Genomic DNA, 19076 nt, shown 5'->3' with positions numbered 1-19076 from the left:
GTCCGCACCCTCGGGAGTTCCAATCTCCACCTGCTGTACCAGAGCATGTGTGTGTGTTGTGCACCAGATAGTGCCTCCGAAGTCTCTTCACTGAAGTGCCCAGTCGAGGTGAGTGTTTCTGGGATGGTGGAGGGTGTTGGGGACAGCTGTGACAGGAAGTCCGTGACTCGAGCTCTGGCATGTCCCAGGATGTGGGTCGATGGCTCCCTTACGTGCCGTCCTCATCGCTGGTCAACAGCTGGGGTTCTGACTGTGGCTGGGATCAGAAGGGCCCGTCCCATCACCAGCTGCTCCTGCATGACCCAAGACATGACACATGATTGCATCGCGGCCTGGGGGAGTGGGAGGTGGTGGGGGTGTGTGGGGGGAGGATTGGTGTGGGAGTGATGTGGGGGTGGGGTTGATGTGGGGATGGTGGTGGGTGTGAGAGTGATGTGGGTGGGAGGTGACACATGCGCCATGGAAACCACAACACCGTGGGGTCTCACTTCCTCGCCCAATGCTGACCTCCACTCTGGTGATTGCACTTTCTTCGGGCCCACCGACCTCGTCCAGTGCCCTCTGCTCTGCTACAGTGAGGGGTTGCAGGTCCGGCAGTCCCCTCCAGTCTTCTCCCGTTCCCAGCGTTTGTGTGCGGCCTTCTCCTGGGAGAGTAGCCGGGAAACAGAAAATGCACCGTATTAGACAGTCTGACGCATGCAGCCCAGAAGGTGGGTAGGTGATAGCCTCAGTAGCCAGGACACCCAGCCATGACGGCCGGTATGGGTGCCGGCATGCAGTGCAGGGTGGGGGTTCGGCTGCCCTCCGGGTGGGGGGGTAGGGTTACGTGTGTGTGTGACAGGGACACAGTGCTGCCTACTCACCCTGGCCGCCCTGAGGAGATTGTGCAGTTTTGTTCCGGCACTGTGGGTGGTTCGGACGGTATTGCCCATGGCGTTGACCACCTCTACCACCTGGCCCAGGCCCGGCAAATGGCGGTGGCTGGCAGCCTCCTTCCCATCCCAGGGTACAAGGTCGTCCGCCTCTCCTCCATGGCATCCAGCAGGGTCTCCAGTTCCGCGTCGGTGAATCTCGGGGCCGTGCACCTTGCTGCCATCTTGTTGGCTGTGATGGTTTGTGGGGGGAGTGAAGTGTGTTTATGTGGCTGTAACCTGAGTGCCAATCTGGACCCGGCAAATCCAGCACCGTTTCCCATTGGAAACAATTGTGTTCTACGTGGCGCCGGTGCTAGCCCCTTAACGATCACTGAATCGGTCCAGGTACGGTGGCAGTTTTGCAGTTGCAGAACTCCACGAATCCAGCCCTGGTGTCAACACTTAGAATGGAGAATCCAGCTGCCTGTACGTAAAGCTGGTGGGAGAACAAAAGTAACAATCAGATGGAGTAGGTTGTGCTTTTCTGAGGCATGTTGCTACTCAGAGTAGAGGGAGCTCATCTAGTTTCTGGCAAATGCTTTATATATAAAAGAGTACTTGATACTATTAATGGGGTCCCATAATGTTCAATTTTTTACCTTCATCCAAAGGAGAAGAGAAGAGATTATTATAGCACAGACGTTCCCTCAATTCCTACATCCAGATTTGGTTTGTGTGTAAGATTGATCTCCACATTGTACCATGCAGCTTCCCTGACTATATATGTCCAGTTCAAAGAAACTTCTCATTATCCTTACCCTTTGTTTACTTTCCTCCAACTCTCTCCAGCCACGTAGCAGCTGTTTTTTATATTCATGCACCATTATCTTTGTCAGTGGTTTATCAGGTGACTTAAATATTTGCTAAAAATCCAAACAAACCACATTACTGTATTTCCTTTCTCTATCCTCTCTGTTATTTCATCAGCTAGTTCACACATTTGGCCAACATCTTTTGGAAACTTGAACTCCTAGTCTTGCTTTTCCAAATGCTGTATTAATGACTCTGGTAGTTTAAGCAAATTAAATGAGGTCGATCTGACTGTAATTTCCTGATTTATCCAAGGCTCCTTTTACTTTTGAGGCAAGAAAGGGAAGGATTGTCACATTCAACCCCCCCCCCCCCCACTCCTCCCCAATCCGTTCTATGATACAACTTTCTTTCCCCATAGAACTTCTCAAAAAAGACTGATAAATTTATCAAATTTACTGTGCCTTTGCAAATGCTAATTCAAGAAACTAATTTTGCAATAAAAATGCAACAGCATTGTATGGAGCTCCTATCTAATTGTCATTAATCTGAACTTTGGCAGATCTGTAACATGATGAATACCCCAGCTGATGAGTACTTTACTTTTCAAGTAAGTTCAGGAATACATTTGCTTTATGTACTTCCACCAGATTTCTGTATGTCATTAAAATTAGTGCAGTTTTATTTCAAAAATTTGAACCAATCAGAATTTTTTTTCTGTTGACATAAACCTTGTTATGCCTCAGTAATGAGTCCAAGGAATTTCATATATGGTAAATTACTTTTGAGATGCAATGGGATTTGTCATGCAGAGAAATTCAAATAGCCATTATGCCAAAAATTCCAGAAAAAAACACAGCACATAAGCGAGCCTGTTGATTAAAACATAAAAGTTCCAATTTAATAAATATTAAATACATGTCCTTCTACACACAATATTTTCCTCTCATTAATGATTAGTGCTATGTCAATTGTTCATTTAACAAGGAGTTGCATGAATATTTGTTTTATGACAATGGATGCAATCCTGTTAAGGACTTGGGAATATCATGTAACCAATACATTCACTTATGGTTGAATATTGAAGCTTGTAGCCAGAGGCAGCATTTTTGTTTGATAATATTTTGCAGACCAGAGAGAGATTTTGATCTCTGGGTCCTCAATTCCTGAGATCTGATTCCATTTTGTGCAGATCCATACACAGTGTGTTGAAAGAAGTGGGCAAATGTTTCTGTTACTCTCAAACCTCATGTTCTACTTATTTCTGATGTGTCATGAAGGACTGTAAAATATTCCAGTTGTGAAGTAATGTATGGTTTAAAATTAGAGGCAGGCATATATGGTTTATGATGCATTAACTTGGAAAAGGCAACATATATCCAAATTAAACAGTACATTAAACAGATGTATTGTGCGTATTTGGTTACGATTCTATTCCAGTGCTGAACTTGTCATTGGCATAATTAAAATAATGAAATTGAAATTGTGGCAAACATTTCAATATTTGTTGTTCTGCTTATATTGTAACAGCATTTTCCCAATTTGAAATAAGTGTAAATTAAAATTATTTACTGTCACACAAGTTACTAACTTTCACGGACTGCCAGTTGATCATAACCGATGAAAATAATGGTGCATATAATCATTTTGGTCATGATTTATTATATTAAAGTCCTTATAGTAATGTTTTGGTTGACTATATAGGCTTTCACTGTACTTATTTCTCAAATTTCATCGATTGAACTCATTGCTCTATAATCACTTTCTAATTCTCTCCTGGCTTTCTTTGATAGAAAGAACCAGTAGATGAAACAGGCTGGGTTGTAAAAAATGTCTTATCATTGCCAATTGTGAATAAGAAGGAAGAGATAGTGGGAATAGCCACATTTTACAACAGGAAAGATGGAAAACCATTTGATGAGTATGATGAACAAATCACTGAAGTAGGTACCACTGAATACATTTTAACATGGTTTTTCAAAGCATGATGCATTTTTATTGTTTCAGAGTTCAGAAGGACCATTTTGCTCTGGTTAGAAATGTCCAGGTCAACTCATGTCTGTGTCTACAAATGTTGGCCGGAATTCTCCAGCTACTGGGATTCACATTTCCCGTTGGTAGTGCACCCCCCGTCCGTGGGTTTCCTGATGGTGTGGAGTGGCTTCAATAGGAAATCCCAGCAACTAGCGTGCCAACAAAAAACACATGGCTGGGGGACCAGAGAATCCCCGCCTGTTGCGTTTTGTAATCCTGATCCTGGAGGGGGTGGTTTCTGGCATTTGAACAAGGTAGGGGGTGTGAAACTTTAAAAATCATTCTCGCATCTTGCAATCTGTCGCTCTGGGACTCCCACAGTCCTTTGGTCAGTGGCGGCTTGGGCACCGGACACAGGCCCTCACCCTCTCAGCACTCTTTGCCTGGGCTCCCAGACTTGCAGGGGCATCAAACCAGCCCATCCCAAAGAGCCTCAGAAGTTCTGGGCCAACAATAAAGTGGCAGTGATCAATTTCACTATGCCCCGGGCCATTCCACCTTTCAGAAGCTATGGACTTCAAAAATGTTTTTCAGTTGTTTTGTTAAATTGCAGAGGAAATACTCGGGACAATAATGTAGCACTATTGAAAAGAAAAGCAGATTTTGTTACATTTTTATTTTGGCTCATTGTTCATTGATATCCAAGGCTGAATATAAGGAAATAATTTGAGTAAAAGTGCAAACAACTTTGGCCTCTGCTTAAAAGTGCACCTTGAGGGCTTCTGACTGGTGAAATATGGGAATTTCCTGCATGTAACATGGGTCAGAATGCATGTAAAATTACAACCAACATTTTAAATGTATCAGGATGCACAATCATATTTCTAATGATTAGTGATTTTTCTTCAAAAATGTATTTTTCTTTTCCTTCTCGCACAAACCTACATTCTGAATCTTTTTAATGGCATCAGACTGTATCACATTAAAAACTAAAACACCGTCAAAATGAATATTTCTTCAATATGTTTGCCCAATGTGAATAAATGTTTTGATGGCTTCAAACATTAAAAGGAAATAAACAGTAGATATACACATTTGTACGACCACGTTCTCAGGACCTGCTGTATCATGCCGATTTCTGCCAGTTTTATAGTTGAAGGCATGCGATTTAGGAGTATGGGGATAATTCTGCTGTCAATTGCTGGTGGTAAATTGGGTGTGAATGTTACGTTCAAATTTTGGCATAATTTGCTGATTACCTCGCCACAAGAAATTCTAGGGCGTTATTTTTTTGAGAATGTTTGCTTGCTTCAGACCCTGACACAGTTCCTGGGATGGTCACTCCTGAACACAGACACTTACGATAAAATTAATAAATTGGAGAGCAGGAAAGATATTGCTTCGGAAATGCTAACGTATCACTCAAAGTGCACCGACAAAGAACTTCAGACCATTTTGGTGAGTGGAGCTATGGCCCTTTTTGCATTAATCAGCTTGAAGGAACAAATTGAAATCTTTGCAGCAACGTTGTGTCCTACCTTTCCTCAGAAAACAGAAGAGAAGTTGGACAAGGATGCTGTAGATTGTGAACAGAAGGACATGATTAGGATCTTGGTAAGTTTTGTTTGTAATCTCTTGTATAAAGCCAGCTGCCAAGTAGCATAAAAGAACAGCAGGACATTAATCTTCTTCAAACATCTCACCTTGAATTTTACTCACAGAAGGAAGAACTGCCTGATCCAAGTAATGCTGAGCTCTATGAATTCCACTTCAGTGACTTGGATGTTTCAGAGTTTGACCTGATCAAGTGTGGAATTCAGTGCTTCTTCGAAATAAATGCAGTCGTAAAGTTCAAAATACCGGCAGATGTGAGTCTTTTCAGTTCAGTTTTTGTTGCAACTAGTTGCTCTGGAAAGCCACATCTAATCTGCTTCTTACTTTCGCCTTCTAATTTGGATCCTGAGGCCTCAGCCTCTGGGGTCAGAGTTCCCTATTCTGCGTTGCAGCCCAGCGGCAGACTCTTAGATTCAGCTAAAGCTGGGTCACTGTGTTTGTTACAGAATACAGATTTAACACCAGGAATTGGCTCAAATAGATAAGACTCTAGGAATCTGGATTAAGAGACTATTATGAATGGGGATTTGGGTTTTCTCATGTGTACATTAAGATGCCATTGAGAAAAGGACAATTAGGATTGCTACTGATCCTTAGATTCTGCATTTCTGCAGATTCCTTAAAGGAAACAAGAGGACAGTAATTACAGCCTGTTGCTCTCCCCAGCTCCCATCTCAATGCAAATGAGGCTGAAGTTGAATACTGGCTTTGGGCCTCACCATTCGGGCATAGGGATTAATCTGTTTGTCTCCCTACATGGCCAAAGATGGGTGAACCTGAATTTCCCAGATGCTGTCCTTTCATATCACTTGACACCTTCATTAGAAATGCTTTATGTTTTGCATCAGGTATTGACTCGATGGATGTACACCGTTAAGAAAGGTTACCGTGACATCACTTACCATAACTGGCGCCATGGATTCAACGTGGGACAAACTATGTTTACACTTCTCATGGTAAGATAAAAAGCTTCAAATAGATCTGGGGTTGGCAATTTGCAACACATTATCCCGAAGAAAGGGTGTTAGTTTTATTTTGTGTTCATTATGTATTTTTAAAACTTTCAAATCTGCTCTGCAGACAGGTAATATAAAGAAGTACTACTCAGATCTAGAAGCTTTCGCTATGGTTGCAGCAGCATTTTGCCACGATATTGATCACCGAGGCACCAATAATTTGTACCAGTTGAAGTAAGTGGAACTGAGGTTAATTTCTAGTAGCTTTTAATGTTTGGGGTGTGAGAGTCACTGATAAGACTGGTATCTACTGCATAGCCGCAATATTCCATGAGATTGAGAGGTGGGAACTTCTGTGGTTGCAATGTGCTTCAAGTAGGCAGTTTCAGGATTGTATCCAGGCAACAGATGAATATATCACCGATCTTTCAAAGTCAAGATGGTATATAAATTGAAAGGGAACTTGGAAGTGGTGACATTCCCATAAACCTTCAGCCTTTGCCCCTCTAGGGTTTTGACTTCAGTTTTGAAGTCAGCTTTGACTTTGAAGTCAGCTTTGACTTTGAAGTCAACTTCAACCTTGGGTTTGAGACATGGGCCAGATAAGCCTTGTCAACTTGATGAATACTGCAGCCACAGTACACAAATAGTGGAGGGAGTGGCTAGTGAATAGGGAGTCAATCAAATGGATTGCTTTGTTTGTCCTTCTTGGGTGCTCTTGGAACCAAACCCATCCAGACAATAGAAATTACTTTCCCACTTATAAGGCATGTCAAGAGTGAGATGGGGAGGTTTTGGGAAGGAGGTGAGCTACTAACCACAAAATCCCCAGCCTCTGACCTGCTGTTGTAACCACGGACTTTTATGTAATTGGTCCGGTTGTTTCTGGTCAATGGTGATCTCCAGGATGTTGATGGCAGACAATTCAAAGATGGTAATATCAAAGGAAGGTGATTATGTTCTCTTTTGTTAAAATCGGTCCTTACCTGTGTAGCATAAATATTTCTTGTTACTTATCAGCCAAACCTGCTGTTGCTTCATTATCTGAGGAATTATCGTCTGAGGAAAGATTGGGTCGACTGGGCTTGTGTTCATTTAGACACATGAGGGGGGATCTAATTGAAATGTATAAAGTTCTGACAGGGCTGGACAGACTGGATGCAGGGATGTTGTATCCTCTGGCTGGAAGGGGTCTAGATCAAAGGGGTCTCAGTCTCAGGATATGGGGTTTGCCATTTAGGACTGAAATTAGGAAAAACGTCTTCACCCAGAGGACAGTGAACCTGTGGAATTCTCTACCACAGAAGGCTGTGGTGGCCATATCACTGAATATACTTAACAAGGGAAATAGTTAGATTTCTAGACTCTAACGGTGTGAAGGGGCATGGGGAGTGCACGGGAGTATGGCATTGAGATAGGAAATCACATTGAATGGCAGAGCAGGCTCGAAGGGTTGAATGGCCTACTCCTGCTTTCTATGTTTCAAAGTTTCTGTCAATTACGAATGGAGCAGAACACAGTGCATTCATCAGCAAACTTTGAATAATATGCTGAAAGAAAGGTATGATGAATCAGCTAAAGATAGTTGAGCCTGGGACTGGGGTGTACATGGCTGATTAGGGGCTGGATTTTCTGTTTTGGAGACTAAGTTCTCCCGCCAGAGTAGAATTGCTCCTGGTCTGTGCTGGTGCTAGGACCGTCATCCATAAGGGATTTCCTCTCCCTTACCATGCAAATGTAAGTATGGTAGGGGAGCTCGCAGGATTTGTTTAAAATCCTGGGATCCGGTCACCATTTTGAGCAAGAAATCCTGCCCTCACCACCTCCCCCCCCCCCCTTCCCCATGACAAGCTGTCAAGTAGGGGTATCCTCCCCTCACCACAATGGGAATTATGAAATTATGAGCACCCCCCCCCCCACAGCATGCACCATATCAGAAACCCTAATATTAGAGATCGCCATCGGAGACCCCCCATTGGAGATCCTTATAACAGAACACCCCCCATCAGTCACCCCCTCCTGGTAGCTAAAGAAGTCTAGGCAGAAACAGTGAAAAAGTACCGCATTTGCACTCACCTGTCCCTTACACCTGCTGTCTCAGACAGAAGTGTTGAAAGCAGCAGCTGTTACTTCATAGAAAGCCAAAACACATCACACGGCTTTAAACCCCCTCATACACTTTGATCTGTGAGGCTTCTATTCACTTTCAAAGAGAAATAGCTTGTAGCTGTAACTAATAGGGTGATAGCTTCCAGAATGCCATGTTTCCGGATTTTTTATTTTAATTTCCCTTCATGCTTGAATGCCTCGCTACAGCCAGGTTTAAAGTGATTTTTCACTGTTTCTCCCTGAACTGCTCTTAGCTTACAGGCAGGGGTGACCGATGACTGAGTGGGGGGGGAGGTCTTTGATATGGGGGGTCTCTGTTATGGGGGTCTATTGGTGGTGCTGGGGGTAGGCTGGGCAGGATTAGCATTGTGGGAGGAGAGGACCCCTCTGATGGACCTGAGGGGCACCTATGTTACATTATTACCCCCTTGACCCATCGTGGCAGCCACTGCATCAGGGCCATGCTTGAAAATACTTACCCACTCCGCGCCTGTGTGAATCCCAGGTGAGAGGGCCAGAGCATCACGGGGCCATGGAGGACAGGGGTTCCAGCCCGTTACTTGGATACAAATGGGTTCAAATGACCCATTTGCATCCTCCCACTGGCGCAGGACATGTAACTCACTGCTGCCATTGGCGGGGGACCGGAGAGTTCCAACAATGTTTAGCCCAGTGCTTAATTCTCTGCCGGACAGCAGAGAATCCACCCCTTAGTGTCTACGCAAAATCTACACAGAGCCTTTATTGTAAATACAAATAAATATGACAGTAATGATGAAGGAAATAATAACTATCCTTTATCAAATTTATTCACTAACCACATTGAATAATCCGTACTGATGCAGGTAGAGTCTAAACCAAGAAGTCTAAGTTAGAAAATTCAGTTCAATGTAAAATCATATGTAGAAAGAAAAATAAAGAGGGGCAAAGAAAGATATGAATAAGGGAGAAATATAGAAGAGACAGCAAGAAAGAGTAGAAAAAAATGACTTTAGGACTTATTGCTCAATAATGCCGATAGCTCACTATTTTTCTTATCATAAAATCCAGGCCAATAGCTTCTAAATTATTTTTATTTTCTCCAAAACACAAACAAATAATGTTTGCCATGGATATTCTAACCAATTACTGATTTAAAAAAAATATTTTTATTCTCTTCCTTTTTCACGTTTTCATCAAATATGCACCCAACAACAAATAACCAACAATAACAAATACAATGACAATCCCCCGACCAACAGCCACTTTATCCTACCAACCCCAAACAACCCCTAACATCTTAAATACAGAACCAATTACTGATTAACAATACTGAGATATATGAAGCATATTATAAATTCTGAATCATATGTTCAAATGATGCTCAACCACAGATCACAAGCACCTTTAGCAAGATTACATGGGTCTTCTATTTTGGAAAGACATCACCTTGAATACAGTAAAGCGCTGCTTCAGGATAAGGTCAGTAAACCAAATATTTCTGAATATATTAGCGGGACATTTTACAACAAAAGGTGAAGCTTTCACTTTAAATTTTCACTGAATTTACATCTTCATTTTAATGTTTGCCCTTCATTTTCTCAACGGGCAGAGCTTAAACATTTTCCAGAACTTGAACCAACGTCAACATGAAACAGTAATTCATTTAATGGAAGTTGCTATAATTGCCACTGACTTGGCCTTGTACTTCAAGTAAGTGTTCATTTTCATTAACGTTTCTTTACTGAATAACAATTAGATAGCTGGAGTATTACAAGAGCCACATTTTAGATGATTGGATAGGGGATAAAACATTTCCTTTCATCTAAATAATTATATTCTAATGAATCATCTATGAGGAAAACAAAACCTTCTGAAGAAGCGCAGAGCGGAATGGGCGGACAGGTAAATAACGACCTGACCCCAAAACATTTGAAGAGTCCAATTTGGAAATGTTTTGGTGATGGAGAAGCCAAGGTGGAGTGAAAGTGTACAATATTACTGAGCTGCAAATAAGAGCTTTACGTGATGGATAGGATGTAGAATTCAAAACGTAGCTCGCAAATCTGGGAAGGGATTCGCAAAAGAATTTTCAATGGTTGAATAATTGGCAAACAGAATTTATTTTGATGATAAATGAAAAAAATGGACAACGCAAATTTATTTAAGGCTTTGAATTAGAACAAGAAAAATTGAAAAACAAACCAATATTAATAGTCATCTCATGATCAATATTTAAACAATGAAGTGAAACAATTTTTATAAGGACAAATGGAATTCTAGGAATATGTATTTTAGAACATAAAAATAACCTCTCCAAACATTATACTAGGGTATTGTATTGCAATAGCTAGTTACACTTTTCTGATGTTGGTTTTCATATGCCAATGTCATAATTGGTCATCATTTCTTTACTGACTTCCCCATTCCAATTATCTTTCCATACCAAGTGGTCAGTAAGGCAGACTTTCATCTGTTTCCATAGCTGGTAATTCCCAGAACAGGTCTCTAGTCTGTCACCAGGGACTTATAGCTTGAGGGGCCCCATTCCACACCAAACGTGGCTGACCAGGAGTCTCTCCTGTTCTTATCACCAGCCATTGGCGTGTTTGGAAGGATTTTGCAGGTTGCCACTCGACCTATTTGACCGCGTTATGAACGCACCTTTCTTGGCCATCAAGTCCTGGGGTGGGGATCTAACCCGGAGCTTCTAGCTCAGAGCAGGGATGCTACCCATTGCGCCACAAAACCTCCACACCTTTACTGACTTACCCGCTATTATTTCCAAAACTTCACTTTTTTATATTTAACTTATGTTCAGTTTTATTCACTATTCCCCCCACAGAAAAAAAAGGTTAGAAATAGAATGTATGTAGAAAAAAGCAACAAGACTGATGTCTGAGGCAATGAACTGTGGGAAGAGAAGCACAAACCTTGAAAGAAAATGTTGTGAAGGTGGAGTTCACAGAAGTATAAACAATATTAAACAGTTTGGATAAATTAATTATTCCTTCAAAATAAACCAACAAAAGAGGACTATAGGACACAAGTGGGAATACATTTAGAAGATACTAAGAAAACCACCTTATTGACAAAAAACGGCTGGAATATGGAATCATTTATGACTTCCAGATGTCTATACACTGTGGCATTCTCTCAATGGACACACATTACATGGAGTCAAATTGAAAAATAGACTGCTTTAACAATATACTTTTAAACATGTTTTGTAGGAAAAGGACAATGTTTCAAAAGATTGTTGACCACGTCGAAAAAACAGAGAATGAACAAGAGGCCATAAAGTATATTTCTTCTGACCCAACCAAGAAAGAAATTGTTATGTACGTATTTTGCTCTTTGTACATTTTTAAAAAATTTTGCTAAGAATTTCTTTTAACTGGCTTTATTGGTCCAATATCTCCTCATACCATTGCAGGGCAATGATGATGACGGGATGTGACTTGTCTGCCATTACCAAGCCGTGGGAAGTGCAAAGCAAGGTATGCTAACATGCCAATCTTAACATTAATGCAGTTCGTATAATGCACAAATCTGAATTTCCAAACAACTACATTGACAAGTCTGAAAAGACAATTGCATGAATCTTCTGAGATGCGGCAATGATGGGCAGATTGCTGCTGCACTCGCAAATTCTTCCAACTCAATGCTGATCCTCTAATCCCAGCCATCAAAGAAATGTGCAGCGCAGCATCCCTTTGGTAACTCCGTTGTAAGGGAGTAGAGTTCAGGGAACACAGAACATGTCTTCTTTTTATGGTTTTGGCTGCCATATGGTAAGTTTAAAGATCTGAATGTTAGTGAATGGATGAGTCGGTGAATTGTAGGTGGGTGAGGTGGAAGGTAGGTGAGCTAAGTAGGTAGGTGGGTAAGTAGGTAGGTGGGTGAGGTGGGTAGGTAGATGGGTGAATGGGTGGTGTGGTAGGTGAGTGACGTAGGTAAAGTGGGGAGGTGGTTTGTGTTATGCACCAGGGTTTAGAGAACCCCAAAGTGTATCATGGAGTTTACCTGACCCACAACTTTTAACAGAATGTGGTATGGGGTGCACTTGGGCCTACTTTATAGGTGTGATGCAACAGAAATCTACAGTACTTTTAAATTAAAACAATGTTTATTTATGAAACCAGTTAACACTTTATAAACCCACAGTAAACATCTTAACAACTATCAACACCAATAAATCCCCCAAAGAATACAGTACTCTCTAAGTAACTCTTAATCTTTCCTTGCAACATCCATAAGACAAAATCTACCCTTTTTACAGAAAGACATCACGTTTAACTTCACCACTGAGAACAGTTACCACTTTGAAATCACCAAATGAACATTCATAAGCTTGCAGAGATTCATACATATCTTGCTGTGACTGCAGCTTCTCCAAATATAAAATGAAACTAAACACACCCTGTAGCTGCAAGCCCAAAGTGAAAGTAAAAGCAGACAGACAACCCAGCTCCACCCACACTCTGACATCATTGATAAACACCCACTTCTTAAAGGTACATCCACTACAGCTATTTTATAAACCCCCATTTCTTAAATGTACTCTCACATGACACCTCTCCCCAAGAAAAAAAATAAACCATTGACTTCAAGATGGTTTCATTTTTCACCTTTTCACTTTCCTTTAAGAAATATGGACAATGATTATACGTTTATTTTACAACAAAACAAAACACGCAAACATTTAATAATAACATAGTCCATTTTTGTTCTTCTTCCTCCAACTGGAATCCTTCTCAATTGACAGTCTCTTTGGACAAGAAGGTCTCTGCATGATCCATCCATTTCTCTACGCCTCGGCATTTCTCTTTAAAGTCAGATCTTTAGTTCAATCTGATCACAGAGTCCCTTGTAATTCTCCAACACAGGAGCATTGATTATCACAGCTTTCAGGCAGTCAACTGCCTGTTGAAACTCCGCTGTCCATTGAAATTTTTGACGTTTCTTGAGCAAGTCCATCAGTGGAGCAACCACACTGCTAACGTTTGTCACAAATCTCCGGTAGAATCCACTCATGCCACAAAATCGCATTATTTCCCTGTGTGTCGAGGGTATTGGAAACTCCTCAATAACTTTTGTTTTCACATCCCGTGTGACCATTCAACCCTGTCTGATTGTATGGCCAAGGAAAGTGTCTTGGGCTTTTCCAAATTCACCTTCGGCTAGGGTTACCACCAAACCCGCCTCCTGAAGTCGATTGAATAACTCCATCAGATGTTTTAAATGTTTTTTCCATGTCTGGCTGAAAATTACCAGACCGTCGATGTATACCGCACAATTGGGTAATCCTGAAACAAATCTGTTAGTTAACCATTGAAATGTGGCTGGGGCGTTTTTCATGCCAAATGGCATAACTTTGAATTGGTATATACCATCTGGAATCACAAAAGCTGAAATCTCCTTCGCTCTTTCGGATAAAGGAACCTGCCAGTAACCTTTAAGTAAATCCAGTTTGGAAATAATAGCTGATTGTCCCACTTTCTCTTTTTTTTTAAAAATAATATTTTATTGAAAATTTTTGGTCAACCAACACAGTACATTGTGCATCCTTTACACAACATTGTAACAATACAGATAATAATGACCTTTTTAAATTTAAACAAAAACAACAACAAATAAATAAATATTAAATAACAAAAAATAAAAACTAGCCCTAATTAGCAACTGCCTTGTCTCAGGCCACACCCCCCCCCCCATCCCCCCCATCCCTCCCCCCCCCCAAAGTCCTGGGCCGCTGCTGCTGCCTTCTTTGTTCTCCCCTATCTATCTTTCCGCAAGATATTCGACGAACGGTTGCCACCGCCTAGTAAACCCTTGAGCCGACCCCCTTAGGACGAACTTAATCCGCTCTAACTTTATGAACCCCGCCATATTCTCAGCCCAGCTCTGGATGCAGAGCTGGGCTGAGAAGTGGCAGATGGAGTTTAACCCTGAAAAGTGTGAGGTTGTCCATTTTGGAAGGACAAATATGAATGCGGAATACAGGGTTAACGGTAGAGTTCTTGGCATTGTGGAGGAGCAGAGAGACCTTGGGGTCTATGTTCATACATCTTTGAAAGTTGCCACTCAAGTGGATAGAGCTGTGAAGAAGGCCTATGGTGTGCTCGCGTTCATTAACAGAGGGATTGAATTTAAGAGCCGTGAGGTGATGATGCAGCTGTACAAAACTTTGGTAAGGCCACATTTGGAGTACTGTGTATAGTTCTGGTCGCCTCATTTTAGGAAGGATGTGGAAGCTCTGGAAAAGGTGCAAAGAAGATTTACCAGGATGTTGCCTGGAATGGAGAGTAGGTCTTACGAGGAAAGGTTGAGGGTGCTAGGCCTTTTCTCATTAGAGCGGAGAAGGATGAGGGGCGACTTGATAGAGGTTTATAAGATGATCAGGGGAATAGATAGAGTAGACAGTCAGAGACTTTTTCCCCAGGTGGAACACACCATTACAAGGGGACATAAATTTAAGGTGAAAGGTGGAAGATATAGGATGGATATCAGAGGTAGGTTCTTTACCCAGAGAGTAGTGGGGGCATGGAATGCACTGCCTGTGGAAGTAGTTGAGTCGGAAACATTAGGGGCCTTCAAGCAGCTGTTGGATAGGTACATGGATTAGGGGAAAATGATATAGTGTAGATTTATTTGTTCTTAAGGGCAGCACGGTAGCATTGTGGATAGCACAATTGCTTCACAGATCCATGGTCCCAGGTTCGATTCCGGCTTGGGTCATTGTCTGTGCGGAGTCTGCATGTCCTCCCCGTGTCTGCGTGGGTTTCCTCCGGGTGCTCCGGTTTCCTCCCACAGTCCAAAGATGTGCGGGTTAGGTGAATTGGCCAATGGTAAATTGCCCTTAATGTCCAAATTGCCCTTGGTGTTGGGTGGAGGTGTTGAGTTTGGGTAGGGTGCTCTTTCCAAGAGCTGGTGCAGACTCGGGGGGCCGACTGGCCTCCTTCTGCACTGTAAATTCAATGATAATCTATGATTAATCTAGGACAAAGGTTCGGCACAACATCGTGGGCCGAAGGGCCTGTTCTGTGCTGTATTTTCTATGTTCTATGTTCTATGTTCATATCATTTATCCAGGTCTCCACCCCCGGGGGCTTGGCTTCTTTCCACATTAGCAATATTCTGCGCCGGGCTACTCGGGACGCAAAGGCCAAAACATCGACCTCTTTCGCCTCCTGCACTCCCGGCTCTTGTGCAACCCCAAATATAGCCAACCCCCAGCTTGGTTCGACCCGGACTCCTACTACTTTCGAAAGCACCTTTGTCACCCCCATCCAAAACCCCTGTAGTGCCGGGCATGACCAAAACATATGGGTATGATTCGCTGGGCTTCTCGAGCACCTCGCACACCTATCCTCCACCCCAAAAAATTTACTGAGCCGTGTTCCAGTCATATGTGCCCTGTGTAATACCTTAAACTGAATCAGGCTTAGCCTGGCGCACGAGGACGACGAGTTTACCCTGTTTAGGGCATCTGCCCACATCCCCTCCTCAATCTCCTCCCCTAGCTCTTCTTCCCATTTCCCTTTTAGTTCGTCCATCATAGTCTCCCCTTCGTCTCTCATTTCCCTATATATATCCGACACCTTACCGTCCCCCACCCATTTCTTTGAGATGACTCTGTCCTGCACCTCTTGTGTCGGGAGCTGCGGGAATTCCCTCACCTGTTGCCTCGCAAAAGCCCTCAATTGCATGTACCTGAATGCATTCCCTTGGGGCAACCCATATTTCTCGGTCAGCGCTCCCAGACTCGCAAACTTCCCATCCACAAATAGATCTTTCAATTGCGTTCTACCTGCTCTTTGCCACATTCCATATCCCCCATCCATTCCCCCCGGGGCAAACCTATGGTTGTTTCTTATCGGGGACCCCCCCAGTGCTCCGGTCTTTCCCCTATGTTGTCTCCACTGTCCCCAAATCTTCAGTGTAGCTACCACCACCGGACTCGTGGTATAGTTCCTTGGTGAGAACGGCAATGGGGCTGTCACCATAGCCTGCAGGCTGGTCCCCCTACAGGACGCCCTCTCTAATCTCTTCCACGCCGCTCCTTCCTCCTCTCCCATCCACTTACTCACCATTGAAATATTAGCGGCCCAATAATACTCACTTAGGCTCGGTAGTGCCAGCCCCCCTATATCCCTACTACGCTGTACGAATCCCTTCCTCACTCTCGGAGTCTTCCCGGCCCAAACAAAACCCATGATACTCTTTTCTATCCTTTTGAAAAAAGCCTTCGTGATCACCACCGGGAGACACTGAAACACAAAGAGGAATCTCGGGAGGACCACCATCTTAACCGCCTGCACCCTCCCTGCCATTGACAATGCTACCATATCCCATCTCTTGAAATCTTCCTCCATCTGTTCCACCAACCGCGTCAAATTTAGCCTGTGCAATGTGCCCCAATTCTTAGCTATCTGGATCCCCAGGTAACGAAAGTCTCTTGTTACCTTCCTCAACGGTAGGTCTTCTATTTCTCTACTCTGCTCCCCTGGATGCACCACAAACAGCTCACTCTTCCCCATGTTCAATTTATACCCTGAAAAATCCCCAAACTCCCCAAGTATCCGCATTATTTCTGGCATCCCCTCCGCTGGATCCGCCACATATAGTAGCAGATCATCCGCATATAAAGATACCCGGTGTTCTTCTCCTCCCCTAAGTATTCCCCTCCATCCCTTGGAACCTCTCAGCGCTATCGCCAGGGGCTCAATCGCCAGTGCAAACAGTAATGGGGACAGAGGACATCCCTGCCTTGTCCCTCTATGGAGCCGAAAATATGCCGATCCCCGTCCATTCGTGACCACACTCGCCACTGGGGCCCTATACAACAGCTGCACCCATCTAACATACCCCTCTCCGAACCCAAATCTCCTCAACACCTCCCACAGATAATCCCACTCCACTCTATCAAATGCTTTCTCGGCATCCATCGCCATTACTATCTCCGTTTCACCCTCTGGTGGGGCCATCATCTTACCCCTAACAACCTCCGTATGTTCGTGTTCAGCTGTCTCCCCTTCACAAACCCAGTTTGGTCCTCATGAACCACCCCCGGGACACATTCCTCTATTCTCATTGCCATTACCTTGGCCAAGACCTTGGCATCTACATTGAGGAGGGAGATTGGTCTGTAGGACCCGCATTGTAGCGGATCCTTTTCCTTCTTTAAAAGAAGCGATATCGTTGCTTCTGACATAGTCGGGGGCAGTTGTCCCCTTTCCTTTGCCTCGTTAAAGGTCCTCGTCAGTAGCGGGGCGAGCAAGTCCAAATATTTTCTGTAAAATTCAACTGGGAATCCGTCCGGTCCCGGGGCCTTTCCCGTCTGCATGTTCCTAATTCCTTTCACCACTTCTTCTATCGTGATCTGTGCTCCCAATCCCATCCTTTCCTGCTCTTCCACCTTGGGAATTTCCAGCCGATCCAAAAACTCCATCATTCTCTCCCTCCCATCCGGGGTTGAGCTTCATACAATTTTTTATAAAATGTCTTAAACACTTCATTCACTCTCTCCGCTCCCCGCTCCGTCTCTCCATCTTCGTCTCTCACCCCCCCTATTTCCCTCGCTGCTCCCCTTTTCCTCAATTGGTGTGCCAGCAATCTGCTCGCCTTCTCTCCATATTCATACTGTACACCCTGCGCCTTCCTCCATTGTGCCTCTGCAGTGCCTGTGGTCAGCAAGTCAAATTCCACATGCAGCCTTTGCCTTTCCCTATACAGTCCCTCCTCCGGTGCTTCCGCATACTGTCTGTCCACCCTCAAAAGTTCTTGCAACAACCGCTCCCGTTCCTTACTCTCCTGCTTCCCTTTATGTGTCCTTATTGATATCAGCTCCCCCCTAACCACCGCCTTCAACGCCTCCCAGACCACTCCCACCTGAACCTCCCTATTGTCATTGAGTTCCAAGTACTTTTCAATGCATCCCCTCACCCTTAAGCACACCCCCTCATCCGCCATTAGTCCCATGTCCATTCTCCAGGGTGGGCGCCCTCTTGTTTCCTCCCCTATCTCCAAGTCTACCCAGTGTGGGGCATGATCCGAAATGGCTATAGCCGTATATTCCGTTCCCCTCACCCTCGGGATCAATGCCCTACCCAACACAAAAAAGTCTATGCGTGAATAGACTTTATGGACATAGGAGAAAAACGAGAACTCCTTACTCCTAGGTCTACTGAATCTCCACGGGTCCACCCCTCCCATCTGCTCCATAAAATCCTTAAGCACCTTGGCTGCTGCCGGCCTCCTACCAGTCCTGGACTTCGACCTATCCAGCCTTGGTTCCAACACCGTGTTAAAGTCTCCCCCCATTATCAGCTTTCCGGTCTCTAGGTCTGGGATGCGTCCTAGCATTCGCCTCATAAAATTGGCATCGTCCCAATTCGGGGCATACACGTTTACCAACACCACCATCTCTCCCTGTAATTTGCCACTCACCATCACGTATCTGCCCCCGTTATCCGCCACTATAGTCTTTGCCTCGAACATTACCCGCTTCCCCACTAATATAGCCACCCCCCTGTTTTTCGCATCCAGCCCCGAATGGAACACCTGCCCTACCCATCCTTTGCGCAACCTAACCTGATCTATCAGTTTCAGGTGCGTTTCCTGTAACATGGCCACATCTGCTTTAAGTTTCTTAAGGTGTGCGAGTACTCGTGCCCTCTTTATCGGCCCGTTAAGCCCCCTCACGTTCCACGTGATCAGCCGAGTTGGGGGGCTTCCCACCCCCCCCCCTTGCCGGTTAGCCATCATCTTTTTCCAG

The 19076-nt window shown here is 43.9% G+C and overlaps 1 protein-coding gene across 1 annotated transcript in view; it reads left to right on the top strand.

The window, feature by feature from the left end:
• pde6c (phosphodiesterase 6C, cGMP-specific, cone, alpha prime) overlaps positions 1-19076 on the top strand; it is a 76458-nt gene that overhangs the window by 20638 nt on the left and 36744 nt on the right. Inside the window, exons 8-18 of the mRNA XM_072477694.1 lie at positions 2227-2274; positions 3458-3607; positions 4953-5096; positions 5187-5252; positions 5360-5506; positions 6101-6208; positions 6333-6442; positions 9691-9778; positions 9909-10009; positions 11530-11637; positions 11733-11796. Of these exons, the coding sequence (XP_072333795.1) occupies positions 2227-2274; positions 3458-3607; positions 4953-5096; positions 5187-5252; positions 5360-5506; positions 6101-6208; positions 6333-6442; positions 9691-9778; positions 9909-10009; positions 11530-11637; positions 11733-11796 (1134 nt within the window). The remainder of the gene's footprint in view (positions 1-2226; positions 2275-3457; positions 3608-4952; positions 5097-5186; positions 5253-5359; positions 5507-6100; positions 6209-6332; positions 6443-9690; positions 9779-9908; positions 10010-11529; positions 11638-11732; positions 11797-19076) is intronic.

Source organism: Scyliorhinus torazame, chromosome 16 (genome assembly GCF_047496885.1).
Source record: "Scyliorhinus torazame isolate Kashiwa2021f chromosome 16, sScyTor2.1, whole genome shotgun sequence".
NCBI lineage: Eukaryota > Metazoa > Chordata > Chondrichthyes > Carcharhiniformes > Scyliorhinidae > Scyliorhinus > Scyliorhinus torazame.
Note: the sequence above shows the minus strand (reverse complement) of the source record. Positions and strands in the feature narration are given on the sequence as shown.